Source organism: Alexandromys fortis, unplaced genomic scaffold, assembly GCF_014885135.2.
Source record: "Alexandromys fortis isolate MF-2015 unplaced genomic scaffold, M_Fortis_MF-2015_v1.1 scaffold_18, whole genome shotgun sequence".
NCBI classification, from domain to species: domain Eukaryota; kingdom Metazoa; phylum Chordata; class Mammalia; order Rodentia; family Cricetidae; genus Alexandromys; species Alexandromys fortis.
Genome location: NW_026067897.1, coordinates 2,926,890 through 2,951,669, shown reverse-complemented (window position 1 = coordinate 2,951,669; position 24,780 = coordinate 2,926,890). Strand labels below are relative to the sequence as shown.

The 24,780-nt window shown below is 40.8% G+C and overlaps 1 protein-coding gene across 1 annotated transcript in view; it reads right to left on the bottom strand.

Moving 5' to 3' along the window:
• The window catches only part of Lrrc69 (leucine rich repeat containing 69), a 59,968-nt gene extending 35,683 nt beyond the window's left edge, over positions 1–24,285 (bottom strand). Inside the window, exons 1-5 of the mRNA XM_050119331.1 lie at positions 24,103–24,285; positions 13,125–13,251; positions 12,019–12,091; positions 9,429–9,624; positions 6,572–6,643 (exon numbers count right to left, since the gene is read on the bottom strand). Coding sequence (XP_049975288.1) covers positions 6,572–6,643; positions 9,429–9,624; positions 12,019–12,091; positions 13,125–13,251; positions 24,103–24,285 — 651 coding nt within the window. The remainder of the gene's footprint in view (positions 1–6,571; positions 6,644–9,428; positions 9,625–12,018; positions 12,092–13,124; positions 13,252–24,102) is intronic.
• Positions 24,286–24,780: the final 495 nt, after the last annotated feature.

Genomic DNA, 24,780 nt, shown 5'->3' with positions numbered 1-24,780 from the left:
TGATTTTTCGAGACAGGGTTTCTCCGTAGTTTTTGGTTCCTGTCCTGGAACTAGCTCTTGTAGACCAGGCTGGCCTCAAACTCACAGAGATCCTCCTGTCTCTGCCTCCCAAGTGCTGGGATTAAAGGCATGTGCCACCACCGCCCGGCTTCAGTTATACTTTCTAGACTACTTTATGAGATGTTCGATCACGGACATGGAAATATTTGTAATATAACAGCCATTCTCTGAGCACTTCAGTTCACAGTTCCTTATAGACTTATAAACTAAAACTAAATGGTCTTCCTAAGAATAAATACGTGTACGTATGTCTTTATAACTGGTCACATAACTAAATAGCTCTATTGAAGGCACATGAGCTCATTTTGAAATGATAAGAGTTATTCAAAAATAAAATGGGGATGCGGTGTTGAAGATGGCTCAGCAGGTAAACAGCTTGTAGAACAAGGGTGAGAAGGATCCCCAGCACCACCTCTATGCCTCCCTGTAATGCCAGCGTGGAGAAGGCAGAGACAGGGACTCCTCAGAGCACGCTGGCTGGCTAGACTAGCCAAATTTGTGTGAGTTCCTGATGCAGATGACATACCTTGACTCAATACATAAGGCTGGAATCATAGAGGAAGACATCTGACTTCAAGCTCTGGCCTCCACACACACACACACACACACAGATGTATAAATGCACACGTGTACACACACACAGATGTATAAATGCACACGTGTACACACACGCGCAGATGTATAAATGCACACGTGTACACATACATACACAGATGTATATATGCACACGTGTACACACACAGATGTATAAATGCACACGTGTACACACACACAGAGATGTATAAATGCACACGTGTACACACACACAGATGTATAAATGCACACGTGTACACACACACAGATGTATATATGCACACGTGTACACACACACAGATGTATAAATGCACACGTGTACACATACATACACAGATGTATATATGCACACGTGTACACACACAGATGTATAAATGCACACGTGTACACACACACAGAGATGTATAAATGCACACGTGTACACACACACAGATGTATAAATGCACACGTGTACACATACATACACAGATGTATATATGCACACGTGTACACACACAGATGTATAATGCACACGTGTACACACACACAGATGTATATATGCACACGTGTACACACACAGATGTATAAATGCACACGTGTACACATACATACACAAATGCATTAGTTAAGAAGTCATATTTCTTGACTCTGTATAAGCACAAAAGTATAAAGTGACTAAAGGTACAAATCGCAATCCCAGAGAACCTAGACAACAATGAGGACTCCAAGAGAGACATGCATGGATCTAATCTACATGTAAAATAGAAAAAGACAAGATCTCCTGAGTAAATTGGGAGCAGGGGGTCCTTGGGAGAGTGTTGAAGGGGAAGGAAGAAGCAGGGAGGGGAGCAGAGAAAAATGTAGAGCTCAATAAAAATCAATTTAAAGAAAAAAGAAGAATGTGTTTAAGAAGACGGAGTCAGAGCTAACACATTTCCCCACAGCTGCAGCTGTGGCTTGTTTTCAGTTTCTAAGTCTTGACTTAACGTTCAGCCAGGTCTGGAGCTTCCAGAAGCAGTTTGTGTCAGAGTTGTTAACAATTTTCTGAGTTAGTGCTTTCCCAAGGTTTTCAGGCACACGTTTTATTATATGTGGGCAGGGGATGGGAAGGGAGGGAGAGAGGGAGGGAAGGAGGGAGGGAGGGACGGAGGGAGGGAGGCTGCAGGCTCTAGCACTGACATGAGAAAAATAATACTTGGACTATTTGTGGTTAAGTATTCTGCTGTATGTGTGCAGAGATGAACACACACAAGTACAGAAGCTCTCAGAGACCAGCGACATCAGACTTGTCTAATATGGATCTGGGAACCTTCTGATGGTAGGAATTTCTTTAATAATCAAAAGCAACACTTGGGAGGAAGTGGCCAGGGGAGACATTCAACAAAGTTTAGCCGGACTGAACTCTCTTCACACAGGACAGTTAGATCTGTTACAGAACAATACTAAGTTTTACACTCTATAAAAGTATCCTGAATTGAGAAGTAGCACCCACCTCAAAAACAGTGTGCCTCAGTTCTGAAGATACAGTGAGCTAGGATGCAGTCACTCTGAATCAGAGTGGACATAAGTCCAAAAACTGTGTCCTTCTAAGAGGAACGGCAGCGACATGTGACCTTTAGTTCACGCCACGCTGTGCACAGGAAACTACTATACCAACCATTACTGTGATTGCCAGTGTTCCACAGGTTGTCCACTGCGCATCACGGGTCACGTTTTGGAGTCTCACTCCCTCAGAGAAAGATTAGCATAAAAGACACCCAGTTTCAGATAATCTTTAACCAGAGGCTTATTCATTCCGATCTATTCCAATAAATGAAAGTATATAAAAAAGACCCAATGATTAAAATCAAATATCTTACATATAGTATTTGAAGGGAAGTATTCAATATATTATGTTAAGGGAAAAGATATATCCTTCTATGAAGTATAATTTCAACTTTATTCTCTCAAAATTAAGTACTGGAAGAAAACAACATATTGTCTCTGGAAGATAAAATTAAACGCACCCTATACTCTGTAATTTACAATCTTATAAATCTTTTTAAAATTATTTCTCTTATCTTTTGAGATTATAATATGATCACAACATTTTCCCTTTTCCGGTTCTTCCCCCAAGGTCTCCCTTATACCCCTCTTGCTCTCTTTCAAATGCACGCCTCTGTTTTCATTAATTGTTGCACCATACAGATACGGATATATCTTTTATATGACAAACACTCCCATTATATTTTACTTCTTGTTTTGTGTTTGTATGACAATATCTCTTGCATTCTTGGCTGCATAGCAAGCTTATTGCTATGCAGCCAAGGATGATCTCAAACGTTTGATTGTCCTTGCCCCACTAGCATGACAGGTATGTGCCACTACACAAGCTTGGAAGTGCTGGGGATCAAACCGAGGCTTCAAGCCTGCTAGATGAGCACTCTACCAAGTGTACAACCTCCTCGGTCCCGAATTACTTCTATAACCAGAAAAATGCTAAGCAGATTATGATGGCACACACTTGTAATAAGGCTTTTGGTTAACATTCTTATTCATATAATTCTTGATTTAGAATAAAAGCTTTGGGGTGTGAGGAACCGGAAGACAGATCAGCAGTTAAAAGCACTTGTTCTTAGAGGACACAGGATCGATTCCCAGCACCCACACAGTTGCTCACAGATGTTCATATCTCCAGTTCCAGGAGACCTGATGCCCTCTTCTGACCTCCACAGGCACCAGGTATGCACACAGGCCACACAGAGAGACAAGCAGGCCAAACACTCACATACACAAAATAGATAAATCTAACAAAGTCAGCTTCCAGGATTTAAAAGCTACCTCAATAAAGATCACACCCTACTGAAAACTAAGTATTTTCTAAGTTGTACCCCAAATTTTAGAACATGAAACAGCATAAAGCTCAAATAAAGACCATCTCTAAAAGAACAGCAGTAAAATAAACCAAGTCTATTCTACAGGATGCAGTTACAGTGTTGTGGGAGTTCACGGTGTGCTTAAAAATAACATGTATACAACTCTCACTTTCTCTTCCATTGTTCATACTTTTCAACATCTTATAGTAAAATCCTGTTCTAAAACACAGCCTTTAGAAACTGCTTCCTATTACTACCTGGAGATTATGAATGATCACTATAATTGAGGTGACTCACATTGCCAATCATTTCAATATTACCACGTATTTCACATATAATTCATTGTCAAAGTAATTTCTAGTCTTTTGACACTCCCTATAAAACAGTTGATAAACATTTACCAGCTTCGTATGCTCGTGAGGTTAGTGGTTTTAAGCATCAACTCCAGAAACTTGTCTGAAATCATAGTTTTGTAAATAAGAATTTGGGGATAACGCTAATGTATAATGATTCCAAACAAGGTCTATATCCTTCATTCTTACACTGCTCACTCAGTCTTCATTGTGAGTAATGTTCACGTGCCTTACTTTGAAACTGAACTCTATGACACATAGGACCGTACTCCAGCCAGCAATTTATCTCTGTGTTTGCCATGTGTTCCATCAGTTTGCCCCATCTCTCAATCATGGAAAACCAATCACACACCAATAATTTGTAGAAAATCATTACTGTCTTTGAAAATTCTAAAGCAAATAATTGGGAACAAAGATCAGATGAGTTTGTATATTATCTTATTTCAGAGGCTAATGGGAATGTCTGATGCTGGATCTGGCATGTCAAAGGCATGCTAAAATCATTGGAAGCAATGGTGTTTAAACACAACAGCGGATACAGAATCTCTTTTTTAGAAGAAACTGTGAATTAACTGCAATACCAAGGTGGATGTTGAGTGTTGTTGAAGAACATTATGGGTTTGTTCACTTAGTAAATATATTAAGTTGAAAGTCAAAGTATGTCTGATGGGAAAGTTCACATTCTAGCATCAACACAGACTTGGAATGGTTATTCCTTTACATAGTCTATGTTATAGTAGTAGAAGTGACATTGGAAGGGGTTTTGGGAGTTAGGGTTGTACCACACTGTGCACAGAGTTAAATCAATACCCACAATATGAATAAAATCATGGAGTCTTTGCTGAAAACATTTATTCTTTCCTATAATTTGAAACCATGAATGTTTAACAACACAGTAAATCTTTAAAAAAAAATACAATGTGAGCTATGGTGGTTAATATTTATTGCTAATTTATTAGGATGTGGAATCATCCAGAAGGCAAGCTTTGGATGTCTGTGTAGGATCACTTAGACAAGGCTACTTTGTGGACATGTTGGGAGGGGTTACTTAGTCGAGAGAGGCGGAAAGTGCCACTCTGAAGACGGGTAGCCCCCTTCCACGGGCTGGGTCCCAGAATGCATAAAAGAATGAGCACGAGCATTCAATTACGGACACATAAAATCAGACGCTTCGCCCTCCTGATGCCATGACTTAGCCACCATGACGGACTACACCCTTGGCCTGTGAACCAACAAACCCTTCCTTCCGTAAGATGCTGTGTCACGGCAACAAGATAACATAGGAAAGGATGATCTAATTCAGTGATTCCATTTCTGAATATGCATTCAGAGAAACTGAAAGTAAAAACTAAAATGTAGTGAACAAATGTTCTACAATAGTCCTGCTCACAGTAAGCAAGAGACAGAAACATGCCCATGTGTTCATCCACGGAGAAACGGATAAACAAACTGTATGCACACGTGTGGTCTGAGAGACTATGATTCAGCCTGGAATGAACAAGGAAAACCCAACTCTTTATAGCAGGGACAAACTTGAGTGACATTGTGCAAAATAAGCCAGTTACAAAAGGACAAGTGTGAGCTAATTCTATCTCTGTGGACTACACGAAGCAATCAAATTCATAGAGACAGAAAGTAAAAAGAAGGAGAAATGCCTCATTTTAAAATGCTGTGGTAGATGTCAATAAGAGATAAGAAGTTATCTGATTGGGAATTTGTCTAAAGACTTCATTTCAGTTGGTAAGGTAACTAAATAAGTTCTAGAGGTAGGTGGTAGTGATGGACCATATCAAAGTACTGTGTCAAGACTGCCCTATTAGAAGATAAGGCTTTCTGCCCTTTTCTGAAGAGAAAGGAGGAGGAGTGGATGGTGGAGACAGAGGAGTTGAGGGGAGAGACTGGAGGGGGGGTTGACAGAAAACTGTGATCAAGCTGGAAAATAATTATCTAATTAAGTAATTAATTAATCCTTAAAAGATAAGGCTTTTATAACATATATTTTACCACAATCAGAACATTGCACATAGTTTTCTTAGGCATATTTTAACTCCTTTCATATATTTTTTCCTTTTCAACATAAAACACTGTTTTTCCTAGATTAAGATGTCTGAAAACTACACTTTGAATAAATCAGTAAGAAAAAAAGTAATGGATCCACAGGTATTTGCTGAATTTTTCTGGATTAATGACTTGTAATTATTTATCTAAATGTTCCAGCATGTTCACTTGGATATAAAAATGCAATATAAAAACAGCTATTTTCTTTCCCAAAGTTAGAAACTGCCAAAATGAACTGTCTCTATTATTTGAAATAAAGTCAAAACTCACTTCCAAATTAAAAGAAAAGTACATTTTCACAGCTGATGGATGACTTTAAAACAATTAACAGAAGTGTCGCCTCTAGATTAATTATATGGAATAAAATCTTTTGTGCAGGAAAGCAGTCTCTTCAAAAAATCAGAGGTGACGAAAAGCACTATGCAATTGGCAAGGAATTTAATGCTAACTAATAGATTAAATATTTATGATAACTATCAGAATTCATTTAGTTCACGCAAGTTCAGCAGACACAGAACATAAGAGAAAAGATGAGAAAGAATGGGTTTTGAAATTCTAGAACAAAGATAAAGGTTGAGTCATTGTACAAGTCAAGGCTCCAATTACTGCACTTTTTACTGGCTGCTACATTTTCTATTCCCAACAGTATGAACAGAATATTTTTTAATTAGAGTAAAAATTAACTATACTTACACCTGCTGGAAATATCTGAATAACGTTTCCAGCTATGTCCAGGATTCTTAGTTTTTTAAGACGACAAAGTCCCTGTGTCAGAAGACAAAAGAGAGTTTTGAATATAAAGCTGTTAAGTGTTAGCTTTTACTTCAGGGTTGATAGAGGCGTCCCTCCATCAAGACAGCCTTCCCCAGGGAAATCCCTATGGACTGTCAAATAACTGTGACTTCACGTCCCCTGGGCACTCCAGAGCGGCATATTCTGAGTTACTGTCTCCAGCTCTAAACCCGCTTCTCACTCTTACTAAGTGTGGTCATAAGCCAGTTCCGAAGCGTCTCTCTGTCTTTTAATTTCTCCACTTCTTCAGACAGAAATGATACGTGCGTGGCATTGTTAAGTGGATTCACTGAGTTACCAAACTCACACAGCCTAGTAGTCAGTGAGAACCCTTAGACACTCTGTTATTAAAGTAGAAAGCCTGTGAAGGAGAAAACAGCTATAATCCTGAAGTAGTCTCTGCGATGATAATTTCACCAGAACTTACAGTAAATCTAGCTTTTTAATAGTGCTTTGATGACCTTTCTTCATAAAAGAAATAAAACCCATGATTATATCTATGTGGTCAATGCGCTGTGCATCACCACAGTGACCACACGGTTGCCATGGCGCATCACCACAGTGACCACACGGTTGCCATGGCGCATCACCACAGTGACCACACGGTTGCCATGGCGCATCACCACAGTGACCACACGGTTGCCATGGCGCATCACCACAGTGACCACACGGTTGCCATGGTGCATCACCGCAGTGACCACACGGTTGCCATGGTGCATCACCGCAGTGACCACACGGTTGCCATGGTGCATCTTCTTTCTAGCATTTCTGTTAACCAGCACATGAAAACTAGGGCTTTAAAGCCAACATTTTAAATTGAAAATTGAGGGTATCATTTATTAAATGACATCAACTATGGTAAAAATGTATCTGCCACACTATCATTTTGGTGGCAGCTTCTCCCTAGGGAAATGGTACGTATGTGGCCATGTCCATTCGTCTTCATCTTTTATTGTTCGCTAGCACAAGTTGCATTCTCTGGGAGAAGATGATGAGTCTGCAGTACTGAGTGTACTTTAGATTTCCATCTTTGTAAATGCCAGGTCAGGAAACAGAATTGGACAAAAACTCTTCCATAAAGAGAACACTGTTACTGGGATAGAACTATAGAAGGAAAAGAGTTAAAACAACAGAAAATAACCAAAAAAAAAAAAAAAGACTGACAGAGGAGATGTCAGGATATGAAAATTATTTTAGATTATTATATATGTGTGTGTATGTGTATGTAAGTATATATATACATATATGTGAGTTTTGCTTGCATACATATAAACCATATGTGCATTCAGTGTCCACAGAGAGCATAAGAAGACGTCAGGTCCCCTGTAACTGGAGCTATGGATAGTTGTGAACTACAATGCGTGTGCTAGGAATTGAACCTGGGTCCTCTGCAAGAACAGCAACTGCTCTGAACCCCTGAGCCATCTCTCCAGTCCCTAGATGTACATCTTCACTTCCTGTTTTGCAGACAGAAAGCCTATATCTATTCTTATATATCCATCAAACTTATCACAGTTACCTAGTTTAAAAGCCTTCTGTTGATCCCTGGGCAAATCACTACATCCGTTGTGAAGGACTATTCTGATGCTAGATGAGCTGAGTAGTGGGACAGGGCAACACGAGGCAAACTTCAAAGACAGGGAACTTACAAGGCTGTAACACAACCTCAGTAGGAAAACAAAAAGAAATAGGTTCTAGACACAGAAAAGCAAACACAGCCCAAACTCCACAGAAGGAACAGAGCTAAAGCCTGGCATTCCTATGACTAACGAGAGAACATGGATGACAGAAGGAACAGAGCTAAAGCCTGGCATTCCTTATGACTAGGGAGAAAACATGGATGACATGGAAATTTTAAACTGTTTGGATTTGTCCACTGTGACCAGGCAAATGTCAAGACATTGCGTCAGGAAATTCTAATTTTACAAAGTTAAGAAGCTTGACTTCAGGACCTGTCGGTACTTTTAATATGTGAATATATTTTGTAAAGTTCCAGAAGACATAAATTGGTCTTCTGTGATGGAAAACTACAGATTGTAGCTGGGTTGTGGTGGCACATGCCTTTAATCCCTGCACTCGTGGAGGCAGAGACAGGCAGGCGGATCTCTGTGAGTTCGAGGCCAGCCTGGTCTACAAGAGCTAGTTCCAGGACAGCTAGGGCTTCACAGAGAAACCCTGTCTCAAAGAAAAGCAAAACAAAACAAAAACTATAGACTGAAAATCTTGCAAATAATAGAATGTAGAAGAATAAGGTCAGGATGCCAGCAGGTAGGGCTATGATGGACTCTCTTCTCTATAAACTCAAAGCCTTCTCATGCAGCTTCTGCCCATTTGTCTGCTTATCCGTACACACACTCAGATCCAAAGAGACTGCTTTTTGTCTTCAACTATCACAAAGGCAAAGGTTAAAGTTTTATGCTACAACTAGTTTCAGAAGTCCTAGGTCCATCTTTTACTCAAAGGGCTCTTTTCATATACCCCAGACCTCTTTAGAGGAATTAAAATAGAGCCTAAGAGGAACATAACACAAACATAAACAGAAAATATACATTCGTATCCATGTGTACATATACACTTAATTCAAATGTATTAGAAAAGGATTCACACTTTTTCTTTATCAAAACAAATGAACTTTGAAGTGCTTTATCATTTATAACGCAGGCTAAAAAGAACGATGATATGGTTTAGCTTATAACCGCTTCCCGTCATGTTAAACGAGTTCTTCTCCAACAAAAATGAGTGGAGCTTTTTTCTTTACCTCTGGCAAAGCTTCAATGTTGTTCCTGACCAGAAAAAGCTGCTGAAGATTCCGCAAGAGCTTAATCTCTTCAGGGATGCCCATGAGCTGATTGTAGTTGAGGTGCAGTTCAGAAAGACTCTGAATGGAGCAAAGCTCTGTCGGGATCCCAGTGAGCTGGTTGTGATTGATGCTTAGGTAGGTAAGATTCCTTAGCCTAAGACAGCAAACAAACAAGGCGTGTGACTGCAGCTCACCGGACAGGAAAGCCCTCTGTGAACGGGTCACTCATGATTTTCATTTTCCATGGCGCCCGGCTGAATCTCATTAAGTCAATGGTTTGGAACTATACCGTAAAGGTCTTTAGTATGACTTAATTTTTAAAAATGATTTATAATCAGAAAGCTACGTAATATATAGTTTTAACCGAAAGAGAATTCAACCAGATGTGGTAGTGCATGTCTGTATTCCCAACACCTCAGGAGGCAGAGGCACGTGGACTCTTCTTAGTTCAAGGCCAGCCTGGTCTACATGGTGAATTCCTGGCCAGCCAAGGCTACATTGTCAGCTCAACAACAACTACAAAGTAAAAGAAAAAAGAGAGAAAAAAACCAGCAACAGGCTTAATGCTTAATTGTTGCAGAAGATGAAAAGATGGGTGGACCACAGAATTGCACTCTGGACAACACAGTTTAGGAGACACTAGGTAGAGACCAAAAGTAAAGACAGAAAATGTTCCTCAGGGTGTAAACTTCTCCAGGATGAGCAAGTGAAATTCTACTCGAAAAGATAGCCAATTAGCTTGTATCTTCAGCCTGCTCAGAACTCAGACGGCCTAGAGCTTGCTATAAAAAACACACGGGCCCACAGGCCTGGGATCCACGTCGCTAACGCCTGCAGTGCTTTCATTTCCTTTACATCACCTCTTGTCCACACGTGTCTTTAAGGGGTGCACACCCCACGTCAAACACAGACAGCTTCTCAAACTGCAGGCATATCACTGCAAGGGCTCGGAAGTTCAGCTGTTCAAACTCCTAGTATTACAGGGGGAGAACGTGAGATCTGGGGCAGTGAACTGGCTAGTCCGAGGTCACAAGGCTCTTCACACAAAGATACATCCTGAACCTGAGTCGCCAGATCTCTTCAGCAGGTCATCTGTTCACTGTATCAACATCAGTACAGACAGCAATCGATGGGTAAGTTAGAACCTCAGAAGAGCAAGCAACTATTGGCATTTTAGTTATTGTGAAGTGTTTCACGATTGTTCATTTTTTTCAAATCTTATTTATTTATTTATATTTTAGGTATGAGTGATCTGCATGTATACCTGCATGCCATAAGAGGGAATCAGATCATATAATAGATAGTTGTGAGTCACCATGTGGGTGCTGGGAATTGAACTCAGATCCTCTGGAAGAGCAGCCAGTGCTCTTAACTCCTGAGCCATCTCTCCAGTGCCCATTCATCTTTTCTTTTCTTTTTTTTTTTTAATTCCACTTAAAGTACTGCCTCCCCATAAAAGGATTTGGGAAGAAGTATAGACAAGTGAGTTGGAACACAGTAGACTCTGCAGACAGACAGACAGACAAGCCCTGTGCTGAGGACTGCTCCCCTTGTCATAACTCTGAAGCCTCTAGCTGCTCTTTATAATGTGTATGTTTCTGTACAATATGCAATCGAGATCTCCCAAGTCAACCTGACCAGAGTTCTCTCCATCTGTCAGAGAAATGGCTCAAGAGTAGACACTGCCTCGGAAGGACAGGGCTTTATCTGGCTCCAGAAACACTAGAATGATGGCCGTCTGCACAGATGTGCTAGACAAGGGAAAACAACATGTTTTGATTGCTGCTCATGATAATAAAATGTGCTGGGTTTTATTTAATGCAAATGACATCATAATTTTAAATCCTTTGCTTTTGTATGACCTTTTCCTATCTAATTCAAAATGATTTATGACACCCATGAAATAAAATTTAATATGCCCAACCTGCGTTTGAGCAAGCTCCAAGAACCGAGCTGGTTTATCAATAACATCACCTTAAGTCCTCCTATTTTACACCCCAACTTTTACTCTTATGTCACCCACTATTTCTCATTTCTCTCACGTAGGTTAGGAATTATTTGCTTAAACTTAGTGAGCAATGGATCTGTAGGTAAAATGCTGAGGACCTGAGTGTGGACCCCCTTCAGTCTGGCATGGTGGCACACGTCTGTAATCCCAGAGGTAGGGGTCAGAGACAGGCAGATTTCTGGTGCTTGCTGCCACACAGTTAAGCATAAAGGATGAGCTCCAGGTTCAGTGAGAAACCTTCTCTCGATAAATAAAGAGGAAAGAGACTGAGGAAGACTTCCCAGTGTCAGACTGTGTCTCCACACATACGACCTTAACACATGTGTACACACATGCATATGCCATACACACACAAAAGAGAAAGAAAGAGTCTGCAGTGCCTTGATTCACATTTCGGATCTCCCTGTGCTTTTTGTAACCACCACCACCCCTACTCCTGACTACTGGGTGCTAGGCCTAAGACCTTCAGAGGAATGGGATGGAGTCTGGGCATGGAGGGGAATGTCATGTTTAACCAAGCTTCACTATAAATAAATTTACCTGCCAATTTCTTGAGGAAGACTCTTAAGTCGGTTGTCGTTTAGATTAAGCAGAACCAACTCTTGCAAGCCATCTGTCAGAAAACAATAGCCATTTTAGCCACCTGGCAAGAAATAAGTTTTCTACACATCTTTGAATTCCTCTTGGATTCTCGCCTTGGTTCTGGTTCTGTTGGTTGCTGAAGACAGATACTCTCATAAGCTAGCTAAGGCAAAAAGAGGAAATGGGTCACATCATTACAGACCTAAGCCATGGCATCTGAGGACAAAGAATAGAACCAGGCTCACCACAAACTGGAGCTAAGAGCTAAAAGACAGAACAATCGGGATGTCGCTCCCTTTCTTCTCAAGTTTCCCTCAGCTGTCGCACACACAGCCTGTCTTTCTGTCTGTCTCTGTCTTGCCACAGCCTTTCTTTCTTTTGAACCAACTTTCTCTATATTCCACTCAAGTATAGTCACCTACACAACCCCTGCCACGTGACAGAGTCAATGACAAATTCCTCCACTAATCATGATATCCCTAAGCTTGATCACCCAGGGCTAGCACTGTGCAATCAGCTCCTGAAAAGGGTTAGCCTTTAAGGGTGAAACTACATTTCGCCTTAACCTCTATTTGAAACAGCAAATTAACAGGGCCAGAGATCAGGACGTCTGCTTTCCAATGTTCCAACTTGAGAATTATGACAGCCAACTCAAAATATTAAAAATACCAACAGAAAAAAAAGCAGTTTATTCACGAACTAGATATCCTATGGGTAAAAAAAAAATTAAACCATTTTAGTCTATAACAATCCTAAAAGAAGCTTACAGTTGACTTAGTTGTGGGATTGGCTTGTGACCTTGCTGAATCTGCTCTGCTCAGCGGGGATATGGTTGTAAAATACAAGGGTTGGGGGAGAGGGCATGGAGGATGGATTTGATGAAATTATGTTCATGTATGGACTTTACAAAAAGTGTTGTAAAACAAAAAAAGTTTTTTAAACACTGAAAAGCATTGCTTCAGAAATCCTTAATTTCTGCACAGTGGAATTCTTTTTTCATTTCTATCAAATTATTAAACTCTGGGGGTTAAAGGCAATGCTATAATGCTTTTTAACTAACTTACCACAGACTCCAGTAGCAATACTACAAATCCTGTTCCCAAATAAATGAAGTTTCTTCAGGGAGGTAAGGTATTTCATCTCTTCAGGAATTTCTTCGAAAAGGTTGTTTCCCAGATTAAGGAATGTCAACTGTAAACACACAGAGATTTAAAGTATTTGCACAGTATCTCCCACCAAATTGGGAAAGCAGTAAGACTCTGCTGAGATCTCTAGAACCTAAGAAAACATAAAGATATTATTTTTATCCAATTCCTTAAGTTAGCACACAAAGTAATTTCATTATGGCATTTTCATTCACGTACGTCATATTAATTAGTTCTTACTCATCCCCCTTCCCCACAGCCCTGCACCTTCCTCTCTCCTCTCACTCTCCTGTTATCTCAATGTTGGTACATCTTCCCTTCTAGAAATATGCACTCCTCTACCTTATTCCAACCCCAGCTGCTCCTCCTTACAATTCTCTCTCTCTCTCTCTCTCTCTCTCTCTCTCTCTCACACACACACACACACACACACACACACACACACACACACACTGAAGCCTAGATTCTGCAGGTGATATAAAATGTGGTATGTCATTCTTAGGACAACTCATTTCATTTAAATGACCTCTAGCTTCACTTACGTCCCTGAAAATGTCATGATTCCTTGTTTCTTTATGGTTAAATAAAACTGCATTGCATATGCAACACATTTTCTTTATCCATTCATCCGTTGAGGACACCCAGGGCAGTTCCAGTTTTTAAACTGTGGTTACTAATGCAGCAGTCACCGCGGATGTGCAGTTCCTCTGTGCAGTTCCTTCACAGGCCTGGCAGGTGGAGATCACGCAGTGACAGAGCCGAGACATATGCTACTTCTCTTTGCACTTCCTGGAAACCCCTCCATCCTCATTTCCGTCAATGGCTACATTGTTTTATACTCCACCAACACTGAGTCGGTGCTCCTTTCTCCCACACCTTTGCCAGCAGTTAGTCTGTTCTCTTAGTGACAGCCATTCAGAGTGAGATAAGGTGGACTCAAAAAGCAGCCTTCCTTTTCCATGCTTTTTGAAGACTTTACAAATATCTATATTGATTGGTCATTTGGGTTTGTTCTTTTGAGAGGTGTCTGCTCAGTTCATTAGTCACTCACTGGTTAGATTAGCTGCTTCTGTGCTTCGCTTTACAGTTCTTTATACATGTTAGATGTCCTCCTATGCTCGATGGAAGTAGTGAAGGGTTCTTCACAGTAGCTGTCTCTTCACTGATGATTAGTTCCTTAACTGTAATTATCAGCTCCTAAGAGGCTTCTGGAGGAGTCAGTTATGTCATGAAAATAAGAAAACTTTGACTTCTTCCTTTGCTTCTGTTTCTATCTCATTGATTTCTTTCTCTTGTTTCACTGCTCTGTTAATATTCCAAGCACTGGGCCGAGAATGGTGGCCCTTTAATCCCAGCACTTGGGAAGCTGAGGCGTGGATCACTGTGAGTTTGAGGCCAGCCTAGTCTACATAGTGAGTTCCAGGCCAGTGAAATCCTGTGTCAATAATTCATTCCTGAATTCAGAAGAAATTTCATTTCTCTTTTCATAATATCAGGTATAATATAATTTTTGCCTATAACTCTTAATATGTTAAGATATGTTCCTTGTAGTCCTGAATTTTTCAAAGCATTTAACATGAAGGATGTTGAATTTTGTCAAGGGCCTTCCCTATATCTACTGAGATGGTCATGTGATTTCTGTGTTTATGTGTTGTGCTGTATTTACTGATTTGAAAAAAAAAATTTTATTATTTATTATGTATACAATATTCTGTATGTGTGTTTGTCTGCAGGCCAGAAGAGGGCATCAGACTTCATTACAGATGGTTGTGAGCCACCATGTGGTTGCCGGGAATTGAACTCAGGACCTTAGGAAGAGCAGGCAATGCTCTTAACCACTGAGCCATCTCTCCAGCCCTGAAAAATTTTTGAACCAATATTGCATACCTAGGATAAAACCAACTTGGCCATGGTATATAATCTTTTGAATGTGTTCATGAATACAATGTGCAAAAGTATTATTGAAAATATTATTGCCATATTTGCAAACTTATTTTGAAGGTAGGGTTAAAATATAATAGCTATTTGAGGGAAATGATGTAATACAATTAATCCTTTAGAGTGTTAGTTTTATATTACTAATGTAGCTCATTGTCACCACATATCTTTGCCTGGACCCTTCCCTGCCTTAGCACCACATTCCCTCCATGTCTGTGTGTGTGTGAATTGTGTGTGTGCACGTATGTGCGTGTATCTATATGTGTGTGTGTGTGTATATATACACGGCTTTGGAAAGTGTGGGTGTATATCTGTACATATATACACATATACACACATATATACACATATACACATCTATACACATACACACACACATACACACATAATACTTTCAAAAGTACAGTGTCCTAGAATTCAGGAGGAAGGAAAATAAAAATTCTTCTAAAATGGAAGGTGTGAGTTAAACCACAGGAGAAGGTTAAATGAAATCCAAGCACAAGAAATAACCCTGGATTTAGCAAACAAACGTCATTAGTGACTGATAGCAGGGGAGAACTGAGGAAGAAAGTCTGCAGGAGTGGCCTGTGGAGAACGCAAAAGAGCAAAGACAATGACTAATCAACTTTTGAGACACTGTTGCGATTGCAAGAAACAGGCGCCAATAAGATGGTTCCGGAAAGGCACTTGCTGGAAAGTGTGCCAAGCTGAGCTCGGCTTCCAAGACCACAGGGTGGTAGGGGAGAGGACTCCCGCAAGTTGCCTTCTACAATACACCGTGTACTCTGTGTGTGTGTGTGTGTGTGTGTGTGTGTGTGTGTGTGTGTGTGTGTGTGTGTGATAACAAAGAAAAAGAGGACAGGAAGCTAAGAGAGAGCAAGGGAGTAGTTGGTGGGGTTGAAGGGAGGAAAGAGAAAAAATAATTATGACCTTAAAAGTAGATTATTGTTTAGAAGGAAAGTTTTTTTTTTTGTTTTGTTTTTGGAGACATTTCAATTCTGTAGCCCAGAGTGACCTATAAAAATGTAGACTAGGCTGGTCTCAAATTCATTGCAGCTGCTTCAGATGCCCACATCTAGAATTTCATGTGTGCGCCACCATGCCTGCCCGAAAGGATGACAGCTATTGTTTTTAAATATGCGACCATCTCCTGAATGCCAGGTAGCAACACACCCTGTCTCCATGAAAATATGCCAAGGTTTGGCATAAATTAGTAAAATTATTTATCAAATTCTAGAGACGAAGTCAAGGATTGAATTATGGTTGAAAATTAACTCCTTGCCTAGATGTTTCATTAGTTCACGTGTATTTATTTTAGATTTTTACCTACTTGTCACTCTCTTAAAGGCTAGCAGTGATATCATGAGTAAGATAGCCAAGAACGTTGGAAAGCAGGACAGACAACAAGTTAAGAACTGATGTGGGAGTCCCCTGTGCGAGCTGTGATTACATTAATGAATAAAGTAACTGCTTTGGACCTATAGCAGGGCAGAACTTAGGTAGGCTTGGAAAGCTAGGCTGACTGCTGGGAGAAAGAAGGGCGGAGTCAGGGAGCCGCCATGGAGCCGCCAGAGATAGACGGAAACTTTGCTGGTAGGCCACAACCTCGTGGTGAGGCACAGATTAATGGGGATGGGTTAAATTAATATGTAAGAGTTAGCCAATAAGAAGGTAGAGCTGACGGGCCAAGCAGTGATTTAAATAATATGGCTTCTGTGTGATTATTTGAGGTCTAAGCTAGCAGGGTGGCCGTGAAGAACAAGCGACCTCCTTTCAAAAAAAAAAAAAAAAAAAACTAACTCATCTCTTTTGGTATAAGAAGAACACGGTAAATGTAAAGGTGAATCTCCGGGAGTTGGATTAGAATCCTTGTGGAGGTCTCTTTGTAAGGGAGTTGTCTGAGGTGAAAAATTGGGGGTTCCTTTTCAAAGCTGATCCTAGCAAGGCTTTCAGTAACACACCACAGTTACACATGGTTCCTAAAGAAGCATTTTAGGCAAACAATTTTAGTTTCTTTGGCTTGCATTCCTTCAATAATTCTCTCCAGAAGGAAGTTCTGATCTGGGTCCAAACCCCAAGGGACAGCACTGCCAATTTCATATTTCTTGTTAGGACATTATGAAGATATCAGTGCATCTAAGAATTAGAACTGTGTAAGCCACCTAGTCTCCCATACATGCAGGTGAGCACCATATACCTCCCTGATGAACACAACGTGCAACAGCTACCCCTGCCATTCATATCTCTCTTCCATCCATCGTTTGTAATTGTGTATTCTATTTAACTAATCAGGGGAGGGTGCGCATACCACAGAGTCACTGTGGAAGTCATAGGGGAACTAGCTGGAGCCATTTCTCTCCTTCTACTACATGAATCCCAGAGGCCAAACTTGGGCCGTCGACTTACACAAGTTCTTTCTAATTCTTAGATGCACTAACTCCTATGTGTTAACAAGAAATATGAAACTGGCAGTGCTGTCCCTTGGGGCTTGGACCCAGATCGGACTGCAGAGAGGATACCAGTGGAACTTCCTTCTGGAGAGAACTACTGAAGTAAGGCAAGCCGATGCAGCAGGCTTGGTGGCAGGGCACCTTCACTTGCTGAACCATCACTGGCCCATCTGTTTTTGTTTTATGATTAAACTCTAGCTCTGTGCACCTCTCACCCAGTTCTGCCCACAGCAACCATAAACAATCTCTTGTTCCCACTCCTCTTACATAATATTTAAATTTCTGGAGAAATTGTTATTGTTATTCTCTAAATTTGATCCATCTTTCCCTTAACCATTTATTTTCCTTGGGACATAGTTTTCAGACCCTTTGACCACAATGGCCACTTTCTAATCACAGAGAATGCTCCTCTCAGGAAACACAGTGCCTAGGTGACAAAGACAATTAATTCATAACACGAATGCTGGAAATGGTAGAACCTCTGGGCAGATGAGTACACTTTCAATAATGTTGTCTAACACGTCATATATTCTCAGCATGAGGCACATTACTTGTGCATAAACCACCCCCCATAGCCAAGAATAGCAACGACAAGCCTATGTTAATTCTCAAGTACATAACCCACATCCTGGGCTTGTGCAATGAATTCTTTTCTTAACCTAAATGTAGGAATTTACATTTATCCATGTAAAAGCTCTATCTTTTTCATTTTTGCTCCTAAGACATCTCCAGTGGATCACACTAGGATCAGATTTTAAAACTTGGTGATACCCATGTCCATTAAAAGCTATGTTTCCGAACACAGAGTCCCAGAGGCAGACATTATGCACAGATGGACCTTGGAACACTCAGCCCGAAATGGGATGTCTCCATCAAATTTCTCCCCTCAGAGCTCAAGGAACCCCATGAAAGAGGAGATAGAAAAAGTAAGAGACAGAGGAGATACCATAAAAAAAAAAAACACCAAGGACCTCTGAACCTGTATGAGCAAGGCTCATATGCACTCACAGAGATTGAGGCAGCGTGCACAGGGATTGCACGGGTCTGCACCAGGTCCTCTGAGCTTATAGTATGCCTCCCATTCAGTGTTTTATGGGATTCCTGAGTCTGAGAACAAATATGTCTCTGCTTCTTGACCCTTCTCTTGGACTCCTTGTAATCTAGGGCAAGTCACTCACTCAAATTTCCAAGCCTCTATTTCTTCTAAAATTGGAGATGATTATGTCCATTATTCATCTTGTGTTGTGTTAAAGTATTACAGATAGTACAGCTAAAGGCTTGGCAAACAAGAGCAATTATTTAACATTAACTATAATTTTTCAGGCTCAAAAAACAATGCATGGTATTAGAAAAGCAGCAGGCGATTAATAAATATATACATACATGGTGACAGCTCAGTGACTCAGTTTTTAATCTTATTTATTGTCAACAATTTGTAACTCTAACTCATCTTTTCATGAATTTTTGCAGTCACAGTCACTCTTTTATAAGACATTGTTACACTGAGTTTAATTAGGTTAAAAGTATGATTAGATTACAAACATGTGGTCGTTGTCCTTGAAGGTGAGCATCAGGAGTCCTACGTATGAGGGCTCAGCCAGCAGCAGAACTCTCATGTCCAGCTCAACCACGCGCTCCAGGACACAGGCAGTCTTGAGGGTATTTGCTACTCCACCATCAGCTTACTTGTGCCAACCCTAACCACAGGCAGAGACAGTAACTGGGACATGGTTAATAAAAGCTGCCCTAGTTTCTCCTAAGGTTTGGCACATTCACAAGTCACACTGTTCTATAAGTTTTTTTATGTTATTTTTATTTATTTATTTATTAAAGATTTCTGTCTCTCCCCCTCCCCCAATCAAATCCCCCTCCCTCGTCAGCCCAAAGAGCAATCAGGGATCCCTGCCCTGTGGGAAGTCCAAGGACCACCCACCTCCATCCAGGTCTAGTAAGGTGAGCATCCAAACTGCCTAGGCTCCCACAAAACCAATAGGTGCAGTAGGATCAAAAACCCATTGCCATTGTTCTTGAGGTCTCAGTAGTCCTCATTGTCCGCTATGTTCAGCGAGACCAGTTTTAACCCAGGCTTTTTCAGACCCAGGCTAGCTGGCCTTGGTGAGTTCCCGATAGAACATCCCCATTGTCTCAGTGTGTGGGTGTACCTCTTGCGGTCCTGAGTTCCTTGCTCGTGCTCTCTCTCCTTCTGCTCCTGATTTGGACCTTGAGATTTCAGTCCGGTGCTCCAATGTGGGTCTCTGTCTCTGTCTCCTTTCATCGCCTGATGAAGGTTAATATTCAGGAGGATGCCTATATGTTTTTCTTTGGGTTCTCCTTCTAATTTAGCTTTTCTAAGAACCCAAATTATAGGCTCAGTGTCCTTTATTTATGGCTAGAAACCAAATATGAGTGAGTACATCCCATGTTCCTCTTTTTGGGTCTGGCTTTCCTCACTCAGGATAGTGTTTTTTATTTCCATCCATTTGCCTGCAAACTTCAAGAAGTCCTTGTTTTTTTACTGCTGAGTAGTACTCTAAAATGTATATATTCCATACTTTCTTAATCCATTCTTCCATTGAAGGGCATCTAGGTTGTTTCCAGGTTCTGGCTATTACAAACAATGCTGCTATAAACATAGTAGAGCATATACTTTTGTTGTATGATAGGGCATCTCTTGGGTATATTCCCAAGAGTGGTATTGCTGGGTCCATGGGTAGGTTGATCCCGAATTTCCTGAGAAACCTCCACACTGCTTTCCAGAGTGGTTGCACAAGTTTGCATTCCCACCAGCATGTTCTATAAGTTTTAAAAAGGAAAATATCTGATTGACACTAAGAGATACTTAAATTATTTTTGAAATGGACTACTTTAGAGCAGTGGTTCTCAACCTTCCTAGTGCTCCAATCCTTTAAAATAATTCCTCATGTGTGCTGACCCCCAATCATAAAGCTATTTCAATGTTACTACACAACTGTAATTTTGCTACTGTTATGAGTCATAATGTAAATATCTGATATGCAATCCCCAAAGGGCCACTGCTTCAGAGGAACATTTTTGCATGCTTTAATCCTTATAAAGAAGTGGATTCCACCTACTGAATTAAACCTAAAATTAAAGAATAAAAGTTGGATTTGGCTAACAGATACAATATGTTTTTAAAAGTGCCACTTGTGCCAGGCTGTGGTGGCGCACGCCTTTAATCCCAGCACTTGGGAGGCAGGGGCAGGCTGATCTCTATGAGTTCAAAGCCAGTCTGGTCTACAAGAGCGAGTTCCAGGACAGATTCTAAAGCTACAGAAAGCTTAAAAACAAACAAAAGAAAAATTGTCAGTTGTAACACTTTAAATACATAATTTTCATGGAACAACCATCCATTAGAGCCAGGTACTGTCTCGACTGACTAGATGGTCTCTATCAAGGATGTATAAATATTCTCTCTCTCTCTCTCTCTCTCTCTCTCTCTCTCTCTCTCTCTCTGTCTCTATATATATCTCTTCCTCCCCCTCTTTCTCTCTCCTCTCTCTGCTCTAGGAATGGCATTAGATCTGCTCGTAAGTTTCAAGTCTCTCCTCTCCCCTTCAATCTTGCCTCGCTGCTTCCTTCCTGCCTTGCCTTCCCTTCCTTTCCCTCCATTCTCCTCTCCCTTCCTTGCTTCTCTCTTCTCTCCTCTCCCTCACTTTCATCTGCCCCTTCTATTAACAACTGTGAGACTGAGCAGTATTTGAAGATAGCCATCTATACCCATTCCTTGGAAGCTTCCTGCACACTTTGCCTGCTTCTATCACTCCTCTTACAATGGAGATACAGATTTTTGATAATTTCCTAACCTTGCACCTTTATATAAGAAACATTGCTACTTTATGAACAGCAAAACTACATAAAGCCATTAACCTAAAATACATAGAAAGCACTTAAAGACAGACCATAAGAACCTAGGATCAAGTCAGTTGACTTTAGAACAATATGGTTTCTTCTTAAATAATAAGCACTAAGCTAAGCTGGTTCCCGAGTGAAAGAAATTGAAGAAAGTAACAAAAGTCAAAACATAGTCTCTCCTAAAGAATAAGGCAAAAATAAGAGCACTTCAAATGTCGTGACATCTTGTCATGGTCTCTGCTCTGGAGGTTCCTTTCCTGAGGAAGTATGTTTTGTAACATGTGACTTTCTATCAATGTTTTTGTTTTTATTGTGCTATACATTTTTCTCTGCTCCCCATCCTTCCTCCCCTCTCCCCTTCTAACATCTTCAGTAACCCCCATACTCCCGATTTACTCAGGAGAACTAGTGTTTTCATCCTTCCTGTTAACATGTGACATTTCAGCTATACAATTATCACTCAGATATGAAGACATAATACAGATATTCGCAGAAATGCGAGGGACCTAAGTATTAACTATAATAGACTCAAACTAAGATGGCATAGGTGGAGAAGAATGATAACCTGCTGGTGATGCAGGCACATGGCTGTAATTCTAGCAGCCAGGGGTAGCAGCAGAGGCTGAGATGGAAAGGGAGAAAGAATGGTGAAGCGGAGTGGGGGGACAGTGAAGAGGAAAATATGGGTACAGAAAACAGTGAGTTCACTTCAGGATGACAGTGAAGGATGTCCTGGACTGACAGCACCCAGTCAAACCAGAGCACAGTCAGCTTTCCTGAAGGAAAATGCCACAGAGAACAGGAAAGGTGAAAATTATATAGCACCACATTGAAATAAAATGAAGCCATGATAGCACAGATGCAAGAAGTAAGGGATTAAATATGGAAGCATAAAATAAAGGGGTCTGATTTTTTAAGTATAAAAAAAAAAACATGTGAAGGACCAAGTGAAAAAAACATACCAACCGATTCTCTCTAAATGGCACTCATTAAGGGTGGACATTGTAGGATTCCCTGAGAGGTCAGGGCAATAACGAAACAAGTTGTAAATGCCATAAAGCTTATAAAGGTGGTGAGGCCACCAAAGCCAGGCTTATGCAGTGGGGAGCAAGGTGAGGCTGTGTAGTCACACAAGCTAACAAGGTAACTGCAGAGACTAAGCTTCTCATATACAAGCAATTGGTAGCTGAAGACTAGTAGTCAAAATGGACAACCCAAGAAAAAGAGCAAATTGAAAAATAATTATATATGGAAATGAGGACTGGGACTGAAATTGTCACAAAAGATAGTTTAGTATAAGCTTCTAAACAATGGGTTTTTTTTTGTAACAACATAAAACGTTATTTCAGTACAAAGTTCAAGCAGGAAAACAAATCGGTTCATGATTTTTAGTGAGAGCTTGCATTCTTTTGAGCAGAAACTCATGTGTGCCATTAGAAGAGTGTGAGTCCTTGTCTTAGAGCCAAAACTACACCTTCTGAAGCAACTGTTAACTAGTACTGCTACTAAATACTCGTCCATTTCTCCACAGGGTATTGTTAAGTACTAAATGCTCGTCCATTTCTCCACGGGGTATTGTTAAGTACTAAATGCTCGTCCATTTCTCCACGGGGTATTGTTAAGTACTAAATGCTCGTCCATTTCTCCACGGGGTATTGTTAAGATCACAAGCGTAATTTATAAAGCGTAGAGGAGGCGTGGAGATGATAATTTATACTAACTTTTTTTTTTTTTTTGGTTTTTCGAGACAGGGTTTCTCTGTAGTTTTGGAGCCTGTCCTGGAACTCCCTTTGTAGACCAGGCTGGCCTCGAACTCACAGAGATCCGCCTGCCTCTGCCTCCCAAGTGCTGGGATTACAGGCGTGCGCCACCACCGCCTGGCTATACTAACTTTTAATAAGTTGCAATGGTAAGTTGTTTATAGGTTTTTCCAATGTTGATGGCTGTGAAGCCAACAGAAAGAAAACTGCATGGCTTGCCTTCTCTTAACCTCAAGATTTTTAGCAGCTGGAATCAGACATTACCAGGCAGAAATGTTTACAGTAAGCATCTGGGACCCATCCATGTCAGCTGCCTCTCTTTAAGATGGGTATTCTTTATTTTAAATATTAACCAACTTCTAAAGGCTGCTCTGTGGGGAGAGAGATTCCTTTCCTTCCTATTCCTATCAGTCCTGCACTTGAAGTTCCAGCCAGTTCTAGGAAATGAAAGAGTAAGTCCCTCCCCAACATGCTAAATGTGTCCTAATTCCATATGTAAAGTCTTCAGGATAGCGTGCCCAGGGGGGTGGGCACAGTCTTGCCTGGAACCTGAAAGCCTTCTTCCAGATGTGAGCCCCAAGGTAGACAGACTACCAGACCCAGCTTCCAACCTCTTTCCAGATGACAGCCTGAAGGAGGATGAGCAAAGATCTCATTCTGATTCCAGATGTGGGCCAAAGGGCACAGGAGTAAATTGCAACATCTTTCCTAGCACGTGTAATGCCCTAAGCAAGCCAGGCTACCCATGCTCCTCCAACAGCACTCCATACTGCCCCCAGAGAGCTGAGTCTGCGGAGATCAAAGTGCCATGGCTCCGACACTCACGGCTCTCATCTATTTTCCATCATCAACCCCAGCAAGAGCTAAGGTCCTCACCTTGGTCAAGGTTCTTAGCTCTGGGCACACTTTGTGGATGAAATTATTTTGAAGGTTCAGAATCCTCAGACCGGGCAGCTTTTCTAGTGCTGAGGGCATCCTTGTCATCCTCTTCCCGTTCAAAGTAATGATCTTCGTGTTACTACCGCCCTTCAGTGCTGTTAACAACAACCTCTCAGACATTTTTTTTGAAGAGGTGACCATGATGGAGGAGAGTTACTTATTATATATCTTTTGAACATTTAATTGCAGAATTGTTGTGTCATAAAAGCAAAACCTCTCCCCATTATGATGAAGGTAGGAGGTAGAAGATGACTTCCTAGGCAGAGGGGGAAACAGACGCAATACTGCAGGCTGGGCCAGAGAGCACACAAGACAGGGCTTGCGTATCTTACATCAGACACATGGAAATTAGCAAGTACTGAAACCAGTCAGGAAGCAGGGCCAGCTTTAGCGGTCATCTTCCACTAGTTTGAGTGACAAATGCTAAACATCCAGAGATGAAAAAGTATCTTGAGTGAACTGAAACGTTTCCTTTGTAATAGCATTTTTAAAAAGAAAATGAAAATTCCTTAATCATACTTGCAGAGGGTGGGACATCGGCTCAGTCTGAAAACTATTAAAGGGGAAATGAATCAAGCATTAATTACATTATCCCAGTACAAACTGCATGTCAGC